The sequence below is a fragment of the Ascaphus truei genome, chromosome 19, assembly GCF_040206685.1.
Source record: "Ascaphus truei isolate aAscTru1 chromosome 19, aAscTru1.hap1, whole genome shotgun sequence".
NCBI classification, from domain to species: Eukaryota; Metazoa; Chordata; class Amphibia; order Anura; family Ascaphidae; genus Ascaphus; species Ascaphus truei.
In genome coordinates, this window is record NC_134501.1 from 6481694 (window position 1) to 6501608 (window position 19915).

General features: G+C 46.4%; 1 protein-coding gene across 1 annotated transcript; it reads right to left on the reverse strand.

The window, feature by feature from the left end:
* Nucleotides 1-19401, reverse strand: LOC142469766 (fatty acyl-CoA hydrolase precursor, medium chain-like). The gene is made up of 13 exons (XM_075576382.1): nucleotides 19176-19401; nucleotides 16656-16860; nucleotides 15762-15900; nucleotides 12952-13085; nucleotides 12515-12668; nucleotides 10457-10570; nucleotides 9302-9406; nucleotides 6023-6163; nucleotides 5192-5269; nucleotides 4730-4877; nucleotides 2631-2783; nucleotides 2261-2333; nucleotides 1-1094 (listed from the first exon to the last, which is right to left on the reverse strand). The coding sequence occupies exons 1-13, from the start codon at nucleotides 19246-19248 to the stop codon at nucleotides 908-910; spliced, it is 1704 nt and encodes a 567-aa protein (XP_075432497.1). The 5' UTR covers nucleotides 19249-19401; the 3' UTR covers nucleotides 1-907.
* Between the last annotated feature and the right edge of the window lie 514 nt (nucleotides 19402-19915).

Sequence of the window (19915 nt, forward strand, 5' to 3'; positions counted from 1 at the left end):
AAAAAAGAATCCAATTTTATTTAAGAAGATGTGTTTATGTCACGGTTCAATATTTAGTCGATAAGCATTTCCCAGTATATTAGTAGCATTTATTAAACCGGTTTACATTGTCAAAGAAAGTGTAATCGCGTATCTAGTAATTAATCAATTTGGTTGTATTACTTCAGTGATTTTGTAATAAATTCTAAATGTTATAAGTTTGTGGAAAACAAAACAATAATTCTTGCAGCTGTTTTTTTGGGGGGTGGGGAGAGAGGGGGGTTTGGGAGATTCTTCACCTTCCCCCAGGATTGGAACCAATGGGTTTTCTTGAGCTGAACTGCTCTATTTTCATACTTACCGGTGAAGTTACAGCTAAAAAAAATCTCTCCCTCTAGGGGAAACAAAATGGCCGTCAAATCTCATGAGTCCCCCCCGAGCCAATAAGAATCCACAATGCAGCTTCCTATTGGACGGCCATTTAAATACCTTTTATAAACAACAAATATAAATCCCACGTGGGAGCACAGTCACACGTCTCAGACAGGTCGGCAGCCCTGCCCTTCCCCATTATCTCTTAGCATACAATGCTTCCACTGCAGCCAGGGATTCTGCTTTACATTAGTGCGGGAGGGATAGCAGCACATCGCTTTGCACAGCGCGGGAGGGACAGCAGCACATCGCTTTGCACAGTGCGGGAGGGATAGCAGCACATCGCTTTGCACAGTGCGGGAGGGATAGCAGCACATCGCTTTGCACAGTGCGGGAGGGATAGTAGCACATCGCTTTGCACAGTGCGGGAGGGATAGTAGCACATCGCTTTGCACAGTGCGGGAGGGATAGCAGCACATCGCTTTGCACAGTGCTGCCGACGCCTGCGCTAATGAGGTCGTTACAAGGTACTGATGTTAAGAAGGAATAGGTGGATTTACAGCTCCGTCCGCTCGGCCGTTCCTTCTGCGATCTTTCGGACCTCCCGGGGTAAAGTCTCGGTCCAGAACTCGAATCTGTTCTCCTTCAGCTTCTTCGCCGATTGTATCTTCAAGTTGATTTCAAGATAATCTTCATCGTCATCATACTTTGGCCATTCTGCCAGGCCGGGCCCATTGGGATTTCTGCGGGTGATAGGTTAAAGAACATGAAAGTTAGTAGCGGTGCAGTAATAATGAATACACGTGCATTAACGGAGAGGAATAGTTGGCTTGTAGTCAATCCATTTGCTCCCAGAGGGGCCTCCAAAGTATTGTACTTCTCAGAGAGGCCGCCCACTTTGTTTGTTTTTATTATTGATTGATTATTCAAAAATCGTACAAAATACAAGATTAAAATCTAAGCAAAACTTATACAGCAATATTTTCCCTTCCCACCCACCACTAATGTTAGTGAGCACAGAGGAACCAACTGGCTCCGTGTCACCATCGTATACAAGAGAAAATCGCCATCAAATTATCCCGGACACTTTCTGAAAGAGGATACCAAAGCAGCCTCCGACCCAGGACCTTCCGTGTCTCTACTCCTCTCCCCATCGAGCAGCGATTCCCAACGCCAGGCCTCAAGTACCACCAACCCGTCAGGTTTTCAGGATATCTCTGCTTCAGCACAGGTGACACAGTCTTTGCCCTTGAGGACTGGGGTTGGCCACCCCTGTACTAGAGCAGTGATTCCCAAATGGGGGTTCGGGAACGCCTAAGGGTTCATGAGGGGTCTCCGAAGGGTTCACCAAAACAAAATATGTAATGGCGGATTCCAGGCTGTATAGCAGGTTCCTGAGCCTGTGTGTGCACTTAGTAAGGCCTCAAACTGCCCCTTAGCGTGGGGGGTATAGTGGCCAACTAGAGGTGTGTGTGTGTGTGTGTGTGTGGCATAGTGTTGCATAGATGCGGAATCAGACATTTGGTCACAAGTCTCCGCCGGCGTTTGGACGCTGATGGACCCTTCACCGCCGCTGGACACACAGGCACCGAACTTTTCTCCAATAAGGTAATTTAAGGGGTTTTAGTGGTTTGGGTAAGGGGGGGTTTGATGGTAAGGGGTTAGGGTTTTTGGGTAGGGGGTAGTGTTTGTATTAGGGGTTTTAGGGTAAGGTTAGGGGATTACATTGGCTTGGAAGCTGGCGGCGGGGCGATGTCCCCGTGGAGGAGAAGTCAGTGGCGCCTAAAAGCCGCCACCAGCGATTTGGTCACGGCAAAGCAGCCGCAACCAAATATCCTAGACCGGCATAGATGTGCGATGTAACAAAAATACAGGTAAGAAGCCATTAAAGATAAATAAATACTCATACCCATGGCGAGCAAAGTTGGCCCAATATTTCATCACCGTCTTACTTAGGACTTTTTCTTTATCTGTTGTTTGGCCTGGCGAAGAAAGACGTGTCCATTAGTGGCCGGATGAAGTTAGAGAAGTAGAACTTTACAGGTTAAGACAGGGGAGCACAAATTTGTTGCTGCGCCCGCCTGCCTTGTCTCCGGCAGAATCCCGGTAAGTTTTATTGTTGCAGAGGCCTCACGCGATCCCCCGGCATTTAATTTAAATGCCTTGGGGAAGAGCGCGGGACCTCTGCAACCACTGCGCTCCCCCAGAAAAATCCCGTGCCCCCCAGTTTGCGCACCCCTGGGAACTGAAAAACATATTGAATCCAGTCAATGGTTTACCATTGAAAACTGCGTCGTCTTTGCTCAGGAACGGAGCGCCCATAACAGATAAAAGTTCATCTCCGTGATCGGCTTTGACAAAATCGGGTTTTAAATCATCAAACATCGAAGGACGGTGCTGAAATTCGTAGAAGTAAACGGGAAGGTCGGAATCTGGAGGATAACAGAAAGGGACTTAGAAGCGTTAGAGCCAGAATATGCTATTACAGCGCAGGAGAACGGCGTGAAACCATTCCCGTCAATGTCTCTGTAAACAAGCAGCAGTGTTACTGTGTCTTGTGAGAACCGTTCTGATTATTTTTAAATCACAAGAGTAATAAACCTTATACATTTTCATTTACATCAGTGCATTAGACTATTGTTATTGCGTGTGGCTAATAATAAACCCGCTGTTCTTGGCCTCATCTTCTATACCGAGCTTCAGTGGCTAATGTAACACTGATAACATTCAAGTTTTATTTCCACTGGAATATGTTCATGTCCCTTTGGTAACACATGGGTTAAAGTTCATGTACAATAGCAGGGGTACTATACAGGGGCGGCCAACTCTAGTCCTCAAGAACCACCAACAGGCCAGGTTTTAAGGATATCCCTGCTTCAGCACAGGTAGCTCAGTCAGAATGACCGAGCCACTGATTGAGCCATCTGTGCTGAAGCAGGGATATCCTGAAAAGCTGACCTGTTGGGGGCGGCTTGAGGACTAGAGTTGAGACCCCTGCTATAACATATATGATCTTTAATGGTTCATCAAATGTCTTTAAATATAATGTATAACCTCTGTTCATTTAATGTAACCATGCAGTGTAATCATCTCTGTGCCCGGGACACACGTGAGAACGAGCGGTAACGCTCACTGTATTACTTCCTGGTAACACATTCTATAAATACATTTACATTATTGGGGAATAATTTTCATTACAGAAGTGGAGCCCACAAATATTTTTGGAAAAATATCCGACCATAGAGAAATCTGTACCTTGCGGAAGCTTTGTCCCAATTCTATATTGTATCCGGTATTGAACGGTAAGCTTGCCGGAGCGAGAAACTACCTGGCCTGTTGTTGGCTCTTGAGGATGGCGTTTGGCCACCGCTGTACTATGGCATTGACTGGTTTCTAGAAACCACCTCGCACCTACAAGCGATTAGTGAAGTTGTCTGTCTGATGCTCCAAGATACTATATTACGCTGGGGAAACAAGCTGTAGCACATTCCTCCTCCCCTTCCCGCTCGGGGAGATTATGGCTATGTGACTGCTTGGTCTGGTGCTGGTTACCTGCGAGGGAACAGGAAAGATGAGTTCCCCACGATGGTGTGGGGGTACAGGGCAGACTCTTAGGGATCCCTCTGGTTTTTTCCTTCTCGGTGTCAGCGCCTCCAGACATAGGGGGCTCCAGCAAGGCTGACGGTTGCTCCCCGCTATGACAGTCCTTAGGCCTCGTCCAGGGTGGCGCTGAGCGGGCGGGCTCACGCTGGCCGCGATGAAACACATTGCCAGCGTAAGCAAGCGTCTGCGCCCGCTCGGTGCTCAGAGCAAGAACATTCGAATTTGCCGTTCGCAAGCGCGTCACGTGAGCGGTTCGCCCAACGAGGGCGAACCAGCTCCGTGACGTCGTCGCCGCGCTCCCAGGCGAGTGCGCGCCTAGCCAGCCACTAATTGCCCGAACGAGCAGGGGGCAGCGCACGAGCGCCAGTTCCCTGCCTGGCCGAGGCCTTATTCTCAATGACCTCTCTCCACACAGACTGCAGCGGAGCCAGAAGTATAATTGAGGATGTTCTTTATTACAGCAGCCACTGCTGGTGGTATTGTAGTGTATGCTTCAGTTGGTTAGGTCTGGATGGTACTGGCCTGCGGGTAAGGATGAGGCCTAGCTGGATTGGATTATGTGAGAGAAAGCTTGTATAGTGGTGGCTGGTCCAGCTATCGGATACAGTGCATGTGAAATTATGCCAGAAATGATGCAGTGCTGTCCTCTCCTGTGACACAATGAGTGAGGTGTGCCCGTAATCTTGCTTGTGTGTAAACATTGGCAAGTATGTATGAAACCTACAAACCGATGGTCTGTCCTGAGCTGGGCAGAGCCCGTGACAGTGTTACGTACCTCTGTGATATTTAGCGGTTCTGAGGGCTGGAATAACAAAAACGAAGTCTCCGCACAAATCAAGGAACCGGTTTCGGATTTCATGAGGATCGTTCGTGTCACCAAAGTACTCGTCCATTATCAGAGGAAGGAATTCGCCAATGGAACCCTGGAAGAATGGTGAGGAAATCCCAAGTCAGAACTAGGAATGCTAACCAGGCCTCATTTAACAGGACTGGATTATCCCACCACCAATTGTATGGGACAGCAAAATATCCCAAATATTGGAACAGTTTCACTTTCTTTGTCTTTAACTGCGTTTAGTAGACTGGGGAGGCACAGAGTAAGCAGTGAAATGGAAGGAAGGTAAGTTCCACTGCTGGGAGTAAAGTGATAAACTTCCCAAACAGGAGTCTTTAAATAACAAAATAAACAGACCCCTTTTAATCGGGGAAATACACAAAGGCAGGATACAGGTCTTACCATCAGAGGCATTGTCTGTACAACTGTCAGGACTGTATCCTTATCCATCCCTTCTTCAAATCCAGTGATATTCATGGCCTGGCCCCCAAAACACAGTAATGGTTTAAGTTGATGAAAACAATTTATACTTTTCTCTCGCCCCTGATAAAGGTCAAAGAAGGATGTGTCGCCGTGTTGGTCCTTTCTTCTATGTAGTAAGAATGGAGGGAGAGGGAGTAGGGGGAATTTTATATTTTATAGGACCAATAAGTAGTTGATATGTTACAAGCTTTCCAACCTCTCAGGGTCCTTCATTGGGTCCCACCCTGAGTGGTTGGAAAACTTGTAACATATCAACGACTTGTTGGTCCAATAAAAGTTATCATACCCCCTACTCTGTCTCCCTCCTTTGTTACTCTCTGATAAAAGGTGATATTACCTCAACGCAGGTCAGTGGAATGATAAAAAGATTATAGCAGTTTTCTTACCATAAGAGCAAAATAACTATACAAAACCCACTCCAAATCAATATAGTACAAATACAGGATGTTTTCAATGCTATTATTTGAGAATATGCTCTCTGAGGGGTGCTCAACTCTAGTGCTCAAGCCCCCTCAACAGGTCAGGTTTTTAGGATATCCTTGCTTCAGCACAGGTGGCTCAATCAGACTGAGCCTCCTGTGCTGAAGCTGGGATATCCTGAAAACCTGACCTGTTAGGGGGTCTTGAGGACCGGAGTTGGACATCCCTGCTCTATCTGCCCGGACTATGTTGTCCATATTTAGCTGATTGGGCAGTGTGGCCTTAGTCTTTAGAGCTATAAAACAAATACTGTATAAAAATGTTTCTTACCTTAGGAAGTAGATAACCACATTCGTGGTTAGTAACTCCAATCATAAAAGGGACACGGTTGCTTTCTTTGCTAACCAGAATCTCTTCTGCACTTTTGGGGAGAAACACCCCGTCTACACAAGCAGGTATAACTGGAAGCTTCTGCAGAGACAGAAAATTAACACTTTTACAGGTGTAACCCCCTGTGTATGCCAAGCAACACTAGAACACTGTCCCTTAGCAGGTACCACTCCATGGGCATGTGACGACGATAAGCCAGTAGCAAGGCTGGTGAAGGAGGAGGGACTATGAGGGGGAGTGAGCCGTGAGAGCGAGCTCAGATCTGCCGGGTGCTGATAGTGAGACCCGATCCACAGTCTCCTGTGAGCAGGGACCTGCACGTGTCCCACGGGGAGAGCTGATCAGCAGAGAGATCCAGCAGCAGAGAGCCGGAGCGAGACTGCCAACGGAGTGGGTCCCACGATGGGTCATAGGAATATTGGTACCGCAATACACCTCTCCTCGAAGTACAGGCCTGGAACCTACAGTGACATTACACGGGCACCCAAGGGTACCTGTACTACACATATAGGCCTGACCGCCCAGGATTGGGAGGCCTATCACGTTCACAATAAGCTTTATAGTTGCGCCATGCGTGCAGTGCCGCATACCGCCAAAACAAATGAATATTTTCCATTGAGCGCGCACATGTTACGTGCGACCAACGCGTTCACGCTTGTGATTTTTTAACTGGATTTGGAAATTGTTCCTGCCGCGCGACAGTCACGTCACGGCCGCATCACGTGAGCGGTTCAGCCAATGAGGGCGATCCGCTCACGTGACGTTATGGCCACGCCTCCACCACGCCTCTCGATGCCTCCAGCCAAGGTTTCGCGTGAGTGACGTCACAACTATAAACGAGGCCTAACACACACACACGTGCGCAGCGCTGATGTGAACTGTAATGATTTGATTTGTATTGATCTTTGTATGTAGTGAGCCTATTACTGAGGATCACAAGCTTACGATTTCCTGTCTTAATATCTAAATATTCTATTCATAAACCTGTTAACTATATCCCAAGCTTGTGTCCCCTATACTGGCCCCACGCATGTGTGGGAGGTAATAAGTATACGAACTTAGGCCCCCGCCTCAGCGTCAGGTGTATAGTCTGAGCTATAGTAAAAAGAGAGGGGTTACACAGGTGTGGCAACATTTCGGCACCAACAAAAAAAATGACACATTATGCCGCACTAGTCACAAATAGTTATTGTAACTCTGTTTATCTGCATTTTCTGTCCTCTACATTGTATTCTCTGCCCTTAAAGAGACCCCTGGAAGGCAGCATGTTAGTATCTATATTCTGTAGCAGTTTTATTTTGCTTTCTGGAGTAATTCTTCTGGCCTTAGATTTCCCAACTTCAATGTCTACATTATATTGATGATATTTCCGGCTCAATCAATATGCTGTTATAACAGGTCTGGTATAACCGGTATAACAGTGTCTCCTATATAATTTGCTGGCTAATTTTTTTGAGTTAGAACTTGCATTGTTCCCTAATAAACTCCCCTTGCACAATCCAGCCGGGGCACGAGTTTACAAACAGTTGCATAATAACAGAACATTGTAAAATGCCTTCCGTCTTTCCAACATACACAGCGTTAAAATGATGGGGTTTGTGCAGCACGCTTGATTTTGCCGTATAAGTTGATGCAAAGAGAGAGTTTTCGGATATTGCATCTTTGCTTTATTGGGGTCTCTGTATCAACGTGTTCATATTTATGCCTTGGTGGGGTGCAAGAAAATGAGTAACAATCCCTTCCAGAAACCTAATTATAGTGTTTAGCCCCCTAAGCATTTTCTGTTCTTTTTGTCTCTAGCCTGAACCGGGGTGTCCCTTGGAGCTGCACTGATGTACCCCAACATCTGGGGACCCCGCTACGGCTATGGACTGAATTTTATGCATGTCCGACACAAAATGGAAGCTGGCTCAGTGTTCGCTCCGGTAGCCAATAGAAAGCCATATCATCATCAGGAAGTTACGTTGTGACTTTCTATAGGTGACCCCATGCCAGGCAGCCTTGGAAGCCATATTTGTATTTTTTTTTTAAAACTGGCACACAAAAAAAGACCAATATCTTCAAACTTGCGTTCCTCGGACGAGCGCCGTGGGATCCCTGGTTCAGGTAGGTTAAAAAAAAAATATTTTAAAACTATTTTCTTTGGGGTGGGATTGCTGCTTACACGTGTATGGCTCTCATATCCTTCCCATTAAAGAGACTTCATTGTATAATGTATCACTGGGGTTTTTCATTTGGCTTTGTCTGGATCAATATAATGTAAATACAAATATTGTATAAGTATCTGTCGCCTGAATAGAGCCCGGGTTGAACTCGATGGACATATGTCTTTTTTTTCCAACTTATCTACTGTGTAACTGTGTATATGTAAGAAAGTAACTAATAACATCTCTCACATTTAATCCCATACCCAGACTGGGTCTCATTGTGACGGAAGTGGATGTGGGAGGAGCGCTACATCACGGTTTGATTTGTTTCCTTATGAATAGGAGCGAAGATGCAAGCCCCACAGAGGTGCAGCGGAACGGTGTTATACAAGTGACCGGGAGCAGGACAACCTCTATATAACAATAGCAAATAAGAAATGGACTTTGAGCACCTATAGACTACATCAGGGGTGGCCAAATCCAATCCTCAAGGGTTACCAACAGGTAGGTATTAGGGATATAGCCTTGCTTCAGCACAGGTGGCTCAATCAGTGGCTCACTCTTGACTGAGCCACCTGTGCTGAAGCAGGGATACACTGAAATCTGACCTGTTGCTGGCTCGAGGTCTGGAGTTAGCCACACCTGACCTATGATCTACACCAGCGGTTCCCAACTTTAGTCCTCAAGAACCCCCAAACAGGTCAAATGTTAAGGATATTCCTGCTTCAGCACAGGTGGTTTAGTCAAAAGGAATGAGCCACTGATTAAGCCTGCCATCCATCTGTAACCATAGACACAGAAGCCTCATTGTACCAAGCTCCTCTGACTGTTACACTCTGCTCATGTCAATCTGCAATTCGGAAGATCACAATTCAGCATCTCTGCCATCATCTCTCTCTCAGCCAGGAACAAGACAATCCTGTAGGGCCGAGTTGGCGTAAACTTCCGCCCCCCACATCTACGCTACAGTATGAGTAATAAAGCGCTAATTCTGCACAGAGACACTCCTATAGAGCTTGATACATACACCCCCCCCCCCTACATGTATTATCGAGATTACTATATACAGTACCATGTTTGCAGTTATTTCAACAATCTCCTCTTCGGTTTTCTTCTTCAAACAGTCTAACACCACAGCCGCCTCCGGCGATTCGCAGCCAGATATATTCGCAATGTGCTGCAAAAAGGCAAAACACCGAATGTTTAAAGATGCATTCGGGGGGAGGATCCGCCGCACCCTAATACTCGGAAACACAGAGCTTAGGGTTACATTTTCTGCTGCCAGTAAGGTGCCAGGTGTCCTGTATTGAACTGTCCTGTAATTGGACATTGTCCAATACAAAATGAGAGCAGTAAATTGCTGTGTATCGTTGTCCTTATCTACAGTAAATAACACTAGTACTCTGTACTTCTCTAGATAACAGCTGCAGGCTTTTAATTGGTAACTGGCTTTAATGATCAGCTATTCTGATGAGGGTGACGATAGGGACATCTTTTACCGGACAAACCAGTACAATTAAAGTCGATGGGATCGGCACTACTGCAATTTAATAAACTCTGCAGATTCTAATAAAGAGGCTAATATCTAGTTCTGTGAGCCCGTGTATTAAAGTGGCATTGCCCCTTGGCTGTTTTTTTTAGTTGTTGCTAGGTTTGAAGCAGGTGGTCTCCAGAGCTGAGCCGCATTGATTTTCTCTCCGGGACCCCCTGCACCCTCTAGTACTGTACTTACCGCGGAAGGTGATGCCGGGTGATGCAGAGCACAGAATGTCTCCATTTATACTTGCGGTAGTAGGAAGTCGTGAGGTCATCCCTTGCGGCTTCCCATTGGCCTGTTGCTGCCGGACCTTTAAACAGTTATGAGATACCTGCAGCCCTTCTTATACAAGTATCCCAGGGAGCAGGGGGCCCTCAGAGCCTAAATCAACGCAGCTCAGCTCTGGAGACCCCCTGCTTCCAACCTAGGGGGGATTTATTAAAGGGCAAGGTGCTTTAATGTCATCTATCATATGACAATCATTTTATGATTGGAAAAATAAGACTAAGTACCGGCCTGGCCAATTATTGAGCCACCTACTTGTCCACTCATATAAAACTTGCTGAGTAGTTGGTTCTAACACCACGATCGAACACTTCTCCTATAAGCAATGTGTTTATGAGACTGGTCACTATATGGGACGGGAGCGGTGCCGGTCCTTCCAGAATCGAACGGATTAGCAAAACTTACGTTTCGGACAAACACGAGATTTTCTGGTTTACTGACCACCAAGCCAGGCATCAGTGCCACCCCGCTCTCCGATATGGCTTTGTGAAACAAGCCCTTGGATAAAGGAGACAAGACCTGAAAATATGATAAAAATACGGCAGAGAAAAATTATTGGAAATAGATCAAAATGTAAATTAAAGCTGCAATCCTCTCTGCTCACCCTCTCTGGTTACTATTGTGATGTCACGCTGTATTTATCAATACCACCCAACCTAAAGTGTGTAGTTGCATTCTGGAGGTTTCACTTCCTGACAATTTGCTTGCCAGGGAAATTAAAATGGCCGCCGACATTCACAAACATTAAAAAAAACAGCAAAGGTTGTAATGGGTACAGTTAAAACAGCAATAGAGGCGGCTGAACAAGATGGCCGCTCGCAGTCGGAGCTCCGCATCTTGCTTTCAGCTCTAACCTCAACCATCAGCTCTAGTAACCTGGAACGCCGGTGCTGAGGTGGGCGCGGAGTGTTGGAGCAGATTCTGGAGGGCAGCATCACTCCCCTCCATATCCACGGAGTCAACTGAAGGAGCTTACAAACCGGGATGGTCCAGGAACAGGGTCGGCATGCGGCCACAACCAACACAGGAGCACTGAAACTGAGGCGGTCCTGCTGGTAGGATGCGGCACATGGGAACGGGCTGAAGAGGTACAGCCAGTTCCTCTGCATGAAGCCCTAAGGTTACAGGGGCCCCATACTCGTCCTCACAACAACTAAACCGATTGTCGGGGAAGAGCGGGGGCCTCTGTAATGTTTACTTTCTCCGCGGCGTCCTGTTATGGCACCATTTGACATCTCGGCGCCATGAAGAGGGACACCGACAGGACGAGAGCATGCAGGAGAAGGTAAGAGGCCCCGCACCGAGCCCCGCAATTTTACTAGCCAGCCCTGGTTGGCGAGATACAGAGAAGAACCTCAAACACAGAAGACTCTCTGGAGACGCGCTCTCAAAAGCTTGACGTTCTTACTAAAGAAAATGCAGATCTCAAGTCTAAATTAGACGACCTGGAAAACAGATGAAGAGCAGTATAACGTTAGAATAATGGGACTTCCGACACAAGCAAAAGATCAGATCATCTCCGTCTCATCCGTTCTCCCATCTCTGCTCGGCATGGATTAGTGTCGTTTACCTCTTAAAATAGAGAGAGCTCATTGGCTGGGCGCGAAAAAACCAGAGGGGGACCAATTCACGCCAAGACCAGTTCTAGCAAAGTGTCCTGAGTTTCAAGACAAGGTTGATGTTCTAAGAGCCTTCAGACAGCTACACGAGGAGATCTTTGAAAACAATAGGAATCTTTCAAGATGTTTCCATTGATGTATCCAAGAAAAGGCTTCCACAAATATGCTCAGACATGGCGAGGAAGCCTATACGTAAAGTTTTCCCTCGTTTATCCAGCACAATTAAAAATTTCTTGCAAAGAGGGAGCCAAGATTTTCTACACGCCACAACCAGCACAAGACTACTTGACAGGCCTAGCGGACAACTACTCTGCTCTACAGACAAGAGATATACGCAACGGTCAGAGACACGGGGAACACCTCACTATATCTCTGGCATTCTTCCCAAGGTTCCCCTTGAATCTCTGCACTCAGGGAGAAGGAAGGCTGGAGAGACAAAATAGACTAATACCAATGGTATCAGAGGCCTCAGGGACATCCAGTGGGGACCTTGGTTCTTCACCAGTTTGTAATCCAAGATGTTTCTTGATTTCAGGAATTGTATCTACCGGTGTTTATGTGTTCGCTTGTTATATATACTGTTGTTGAATTGTTGTTTAAGTCACACCTTTAATACATATTTTTTTATCAGAAGCCGAACCCCATTAATTTCAGCTCCGGGACCCCCTCCTCCCCGAGATACTTTCCTCCGTAGAGGTGGCGGTATCTCTGTAAAGTATAAAGGTTCTGCTCACGCGGGCCAATTGGAAGCCAAAAGAGATGATGTTACGGTTTCCTATTGGCCCGCGTGATGCATGACATTTAGACACCACCATTTTGTTAGGCACAAAAGAGTAGAACTTACCAGTGCAGAAACACTCAGTCCCCCTGCAGACTCCCCAAATATGGTGACAGACTGGGGGTCACCTCCGAAATCCTCAATGTTTTCTTGAACCCACTGTAGAGCCGCAACTTGATCCAACATTCCAAAATTCCCCGGAGCATCGGCCACCCCAGTGCTGGGACATGGGAAAGCGAAAAGAAGGGTTAGTAACATGGAGCTTTAGTATAATGGTATTGTGCTACACCTGGCAACCAAGCAGGAGGCATCTAATGGGAATAAAACCGGCTAGGGCAGGGGCGGCCAACTACAGTCCTCAAGGGCCACCAACAGGTCAGAATAAAACCGGCCCTTGAGGACTGGGGTTGGCCACCCCATGGCTAGGCAGAAACATTGTTCTCCGTGTTTATGGATACACATGTACATTGTGTGTTACTCACACAGCAGAGCAGGTGATTTACCTAAAGAATCCCAAAACGCCCAGTCTGTACTGCAATACTACAATCACCACGTTCTCATGTGCACTTAAAGCAGTTCCAGGAAACATGAAAGCTCCTCCCATCGTTAGACCTCCTCCGTGTATGAAAGCCATGACCTAGACAAAACAGAAAATATACTATAAAAGCCCATCTACTTCCACAAACATCTGAAATCAAAGAGATTTTAATGTCAGGAGCATCCTTCGTTTGATTGACATGATAAACCCAATGGAAACGTTCTGGTACGAGGGGAGGAACTATTATTATTGTACAGTATATATATCTTTTTTATATACAGTAGCGCAATTCAGGTACATAGCGCTTCACAGCAGTAATATACATGACATAATTATAACACATAGTGGGGGAATAAATGCTTCAGACATGACAGTAACAGTAGGAAAGGGAGTCCCTGCCCTGAAGAGCTTACAGTCTAAGTGGTAATTTGGGAGAACTTACAGACACAGTAGGAGGGTGTTCTGGTAAGTGCATCTGTAAGGGGACAAGGTCAGTGCATCTGAGATGTATAGTATCAGCCAGCGGAGCTTCCCATATACTTTGTTAAAGAGATGTGTTTATAGATAGGTCTTAAAAGGTGGATAGAGAGGGTGCCGGTCGGATATTGAGGGGAAGGGCATTCCAGAGGTGTGGGGCAGTGAGTTCGGGAGGCTTTAGGTGGGAGAGGGCTTTAGATACAAAATATTTGTGAAGCACCAACATATTCCATAGGACGGTACAATGAGGTACAGAGTTATCTATATTACATAAACAGTTGCATACAGGTGAGGACAGACATGCACAAACAGATACAAGAGATAATGAGAGCCCTGCTAATGAGAGTTTACAATCTAGAGGGAGTGAGGGACAATGTTGAAACAAGAAGGTAAGAGGCTGCTTATTGTAGGATAAGGTGCGGCTCAGGTTGGAATATAGCCCAGTCTTACAGCTGAAGCTATAAGTGTGTGTGTGTTTACATAGGGTGGAGATTGGTCCAGTTAGACAGTTGGTCCCAATGGGTTAAAGGGGGGAAGAGTTGGATGTGGGGTAAGTAGTACAGGCATACCCCGGTTTAAGGACACTCACTTTAAGTATACTCGCGAGTAAGGACATATCGCCCAGTAGGCAAACGGCAGCTCACACATGCGCCTGTCAGCACATCCTGAACAGCAATACCGGCTCCCTACCTGTACCGAAGCTGTGCGCAAGCGGGGAGACTATAGAGCCCGTTACAAATGCGTTATTTACATCAGTTATGCACGTATATGGTGATTGCAGTACAGTACATGCATTGTAAAGTGGAAAAAGGTAGTGCTTCACTTTAAGTACATTTTCGCTTTACATACATGTTCCGGTCCCATTGCGTACGTTAATGCGGGGTATGCCTGTATGTCAACTCCACTGCCCTGTCTATTCCCTGGTCTGGTTGTGTGGCTGAGGGAGAGACCACCGTAGGAGAGTGCAGCAGGAGAGGCGGTGTCTGGGGGGCTGAGCCAGGTTTCTGTAATTGCTTGAAGGTTGTGAGAGTTGAAAATGAACAGCTCATGTGATGCAGCGAGTTTGCAGACAGATCGTGCGTTCCATAGGGCACAGGAAAAGGGAAGGGAAGGGAAAGGTGTAATGGGGTGATCGGCAGGGTGTGGTGAGAAGGAGACTTTGGGGCAGGGTGTGGGCCGTGAGATGATAGGTATGTGGCCAAGGCCAGGATTGGGACACGTTACCACAGAGTAGGAGTAGTAGTGACTGAGGGGAGGAAGAGAGTAGAATAATTAGTGTTTGGTGTGATGGGGTGTGAGGTGAGAAGCAGAAGGAGTTGATAGCTGCAGAGTGAGGGAGATAACAGTAGAGAATGGGAAATTAAGCAAGAGGGTTTGTGGGTAAAGTGTGTGAGCTAGAGGCAAAGTGCAAGTGAGAGTGGAGTAATGGTAGCCCAAAGCGGAGGTGGCTGAAGTCCTTACTCACAGCAGTATGAGGCTGTAGTGTATCCAGCTGGCCTGTGCAGGGCACAAACAGCATGTGGTGTGTGATTCTTTGGCTGCTGCATTGACAGTGTCAGGGTTTGTTAAAAGGGGTTGCAGAGGGAATTTGAGGATGGGGAAGTCATGGGAGGAAGATGTGATGAGTGTGAGAGAATGAGGAGAAGTATCGGGGAGACGGCAGTAGGTGACGGGGAGTTTAATTGGTGCAAGCCTACAAATGTAGAACTTGAGTGTTGAGTAGTAAGATCACCGAAAGCTGCCCAGTAATATCCTCACACAGACAAAGTTGCTGGACGATCTGGACAGTCCACATCTTGTCTAACTCCTGTATAACAGGACTACAGCCAGAGTCCCCCCTCCCGCATCTTTATTGGTTCTCTGATAAGGACAGGGGGGAGGGGGGAAAGAAAAACACTTGATTGTCAAAGACCCCCATTTAGAGACCCCTAAGAAATTCAACTGGCTGCCCATGTGGGGTTGCACCTTTGTCCCAGCTTAAAAATGATATTTCACATCTACAAAAGTTTAGACTGCAATAAATAAATTGTTGTATTTCCATACAATAGATAAAAGGATATCATTCATTCTAGAAATCGGACATTTTTTTAAAATCTATTTTGTTATATTGCGAAGATTTTGCAATTTAAAATGGAGTAAAGCAGGTTGTATTAAAATATTATACAATAAGGCAGTTTTTTGTACAATACATACATACATACCAGTTGGAATCAAAGTTTACATTGGCGACAATCTGAGTATTAATACTGCGTAATGTGCTCCCATTTCCTTTCTACAATGTACAGTATCAATACTTACAGGTAACTTGGACTCTTTTTTTCGGTCTGCTGGAGTGTAGACATTTAGGAACAAACAGTCCTCAGAGACTGGGGGAAGCTCAATCTCTACCCTCAAGTATTCTTTGATCAGGTCCAATGTCTTTTCATCTTGTAAACACCTGGCAAGAAGAAAAAAAAAGACGATTATATCAACATCTTTGTAAAAGTATAAAGACACACGCGCCCACTCACAGACAAACAAACACACACGCACGCACACGCCCACACTCTATGGTCCATGTTCACAAAGTAGACTTTTCCCATGAGACACGTTCAGGAGCAGGGACCTTATATCCCCAGGACATACAGGCATACCCCGCATTAACGTACGCAATGGGACTGGAGCATGTACGTAAAGCGAAAATGTACTTAAAGTGAAGCACTACAGTACCTTTTCCCACTTATCGATGCATGTACTGTACTGCAATCGTCATATACGTGCATAACTGATGTAAATAACGCGTTTGTAACAGGCTCTATAGTCTCCCCGCTTGCGCACAGCTTTGTTACAGGTAGGGAGCCAGTATTGCTGTTCAGGACGTGCTGACAGGCGCATGCGTGAGCTGCCGTTTGCCTATTGGGCGATGTGTACTTACTCGCGAGTGTACTTAAAGTGAGTGTCCTTAAACCGGGGTATGCCTGTACTTGAAAACGAGAGGTAACTCTCAATGTATTACTTCCTGGTAAAACAACATTTTATAAATAAATAAAGAAATAAAAAGCCTTATAGCAGAAGACAGCTTAGTAAATTAGATATGCATGTGGTGGGTGTAGGAAGGAGGTTCCCAGCTACGCACCTTGAACAAAAAAGACTAAAGAAATTTTTTTGTATGAAAAACATGTGTGAAACGGCCATAGTGCATGGGGAGCTTACACAGGTGGCTGCTCTGATGCCTCTCTCACGGAGTTCCAGGGTTCCGCTGGTTGTGGAGCAGAGAATCTTAATGGTCCAACTGGAGGCTTGGCAAAGGGAATTCCCAAAAAGGCATGGACGCCCTTCTCTGTCCCCTCTGCCTTGAGTATTTTCCCCTGCAGGTCCCCGTACTTTGTAGTCACCAATGGGTTTCCATCGTTGTTCCCTGAGAACGACATACATTTATAGCCTTGTTACATCCATGCAGACTCGGGTTTTAAGCTACGTCTCTTCTTGAGATCGGGGATCAGATTTCTGAGCCGAGCTGTTGCTTTAATGCTACGGCACAATATGGCAATTACCTACACACACAGCAGGGCTTTGTTAACTTTAAATGGAAAAGCCAACCGTTGAGTAACCGATATCAGCTCTTGTTACGTACACACGTAGCAGGAGGCAGAAAAGCAGGCGTTGCTCATACTATTAGAATAAATAGAAGTCCCACTTTACCATGCAAATACATAGTAACTTCTCCGCACATATTTGTCATAGCAGTGTAATTATTCTGTGTGAGCTTGTGTAGCGGCACCTGTGGTGGTAATAAAAAGATGCAATAATCTATTATTCAATCAGACTGGTACGGGAGCACCCCGGCTATGTCCATATAACTATATCTGGTTGTGTAGCTGGAGGTGTAGGCAGGGGCCAGTTAACTGCCATTAGGTGCTCTCCAGATAAGGATAAAGGTTACCTCAACTGCACAGAGGTCCGACCATGACCTTGGAGCCAGCAACGGAGCTCCCCCCTCCCCCCTCCGCGTGTACCTCTCCTCGTAATAATACATATAATAAACACACACACCCAAGGTCGGGAGGTCCAAAGGCTGCAAACACATCCCACATCTTTCCTTTTCTCCAAGGACTAATGCAGGGGCGGCCAACTCCAGTCCTCATGGGCCACCAACAGGCAAGGTATTAGGAATATCCCTGCTTCAGCACAGGTGGCTCAGTCAACAGAGTCACCTGTGCTGAAGCAGGGATGTCCTGAGAATCTCACCTGTACGTGGCCCTTGAGGACTGGAATTGGCCGCCCCTGTGTCATGCAGAGTGACCTGGGCTCACCTTTGCTCCACACTGTCCTGTGATTAAAAATAATAGATTACTAAATAAACCCCTAATCTAGCTCAAAGTGCAAAGCTATACATGAATAACCAATAACGGTGACATATTTAGAGGTGCTGTCCCACTTAGATCATAACAACAGGGGAACAATTTAATCATAACAAGTGTGAATGTTACATAACGTGATAGTGTAACTCCTTAAATAAATGCAATCATTCATACACACTGCAACCATTTCACTTTTTGTGCCTCTGGAAATAAAGAACGGGATTTGTTTCTTTTCAGCAGCGAACTTGAAAAGCAGGATAGCAATCAGGTTATTCCATGGCCCATGTCCTGCCCTCACCCTGTACGAAGTGTACATAGATAGGATAGTAAAACACTAACCCTGAGGCATAGGGGTGGGCAACTCCAGTCCTGAAAGCCACCAACAGGCCAGGGTTTCAGGATATCCCTGCTTCAGCACCAGTGCCTCAATCAGTTTCAGCTTCAGCACAGGTGGCTCAAATCAATCTCAACTTCAGCACAGGTGGCTCAGTCTTTGACTGAGCCAGAGATTGAGCCACCTGTGCTGAAGCGGGGATACCCTGGAAACTTGGCCTGTTGGTGGCCCTTGAGGACTGGAGTTGCCGACTCCTGGCATAGGGGGATAAAGATCCCAAGGGCCCATTGGGGTCACACTTGCCCATGTCAGTAGAGCAGGGTTACCATTGTGGGGAAATGTCATTCTGGGGAAAGGGGCACAATTCTGGCCGTGCAAAACAATTCAGTGAACCAATTGTAAAGACATTCGCCACGACTACTACGGACACAAAATATATCCAAAGTCGTTTTCAATAGCGGGGGGGAATTGGCGTGGGTTACAACCAGAATACTGCATGTCAGCCAGACCCCAGATTCTCTCACAGGGGGTTGATTCTACCCCCCAAAATTTTTTTACGAGGGGGATACCAACATAAGAGGAAAAATGCCAGCTTCCCATTGGCCCGTGGAACCCGGCAAGTTTTGGCATCCATTTTAATTTCACGAGAGGGAACTTTAACAACGGTAACGAAAAATCACCCAGCTTAACTCTCTAGGAGCACATCGTTTTAATCCTGGTAAAAAAATTAGAGAAGATTGCTACTTTAAGTTACAAGGTGATGCTGTGCGGTCATTTGCATATCCTTTCCCAGAAACCCTGGCTGCATTGGAAGCACTGTATGCTAAGAGATAATGGGGAAGGGCAGGGTGCAGGCGTGAATGTGCTCACAAGCGGGATTTTTCTTTTCTTTAAGTTACATGTCCTCTGAAAAGAAGGCGCGCGCGAGGCTCAGTGTCTGCGCAGCGTAATGATACGGCGCGATACATTAATATTAACCCTTGTGCTGTTATCGGGGTCCTTGCATTGAGTTGCTGGCAGTAATATGGCGTATCTTACCTTTCTCTACGTCAGCCACACATGCCTGTAAGGTCAGGCACAGCAGGAGTGATATCTGCACCAGGGATCCCATTTGTACGAACCCTTCTCCTGAATCAGGAGGAACCTGCACCAGAGAAACCGTTTGTTCGCAGCCCAGTGAGAGACTGGCTGAGATATGCCAGAGTGTGACAGGCAGCAGGAATAGCAGCTGCACAGCCTGGCTGAGGCTATGAACTGATTCCTATCACACAGGATCTCTGAGAGACAGTCTGTAATTGGCTGCTCTGCAGCTCACTTTCCCCACTCACTTCCTGAATGAAGAAACAAACAGGACAAGTTCTTCAGCGGTGGGGCGGAGAAGAAAAAACCAACACAGTAACAATCAACACAAATCCCTTTGCTGCCAGGCATGTTACAAAGCAAATCCTGGCAATCCCTTCTGGCTGTATAGGGAATAAAAGGGAATATAATAGGGCCTTTCAGTAAATTGAACGCTAGTAAATGCGTTATTAGGTTATTCAGAAAGATTGCAGTTCGTCTCCTTAATTGAACCATTTGACGTTGCTTAGTTTGGACGATGTCCTAAGGTGCACCCCAAAAAGCAAAGTCTCTCCCTGTCCCTTAGAACCTTTCGCTGCTGCTTGCTGACGTGGGGAAGGTGTGTGGCAGGCCCTCTGGAAGTGAATGGGTTAACGTTTGCTGGCATTGTGTGCTTCCCCCCCTGTTTGGATAGAAGGTCACACTGCAACTTCTGGGAT

Coding starts and splice junctions, on each gene's coding strand:
- LOC142469766 (XM_075576382.1), bottom strand. CDS start 19,248: ATGGGATCCCTGGTGCAGATATCACTCCTGCTGTGCCTGACCTTACAG. Junction 16,861..19,175: donor TGTGGCTGACGTAGAGAAAG/GTAAGATACGCC, acceptor TGTCGTTCTCAG/GGAACAACGATGGAAACCCA. Junction 2,334..2,630: donor AGACGACGCAGTTTTCAATG/GTAAACCATTGA, acceptor TTTCTTCGCCAG/GCCAAACAACAGATAAAGAA.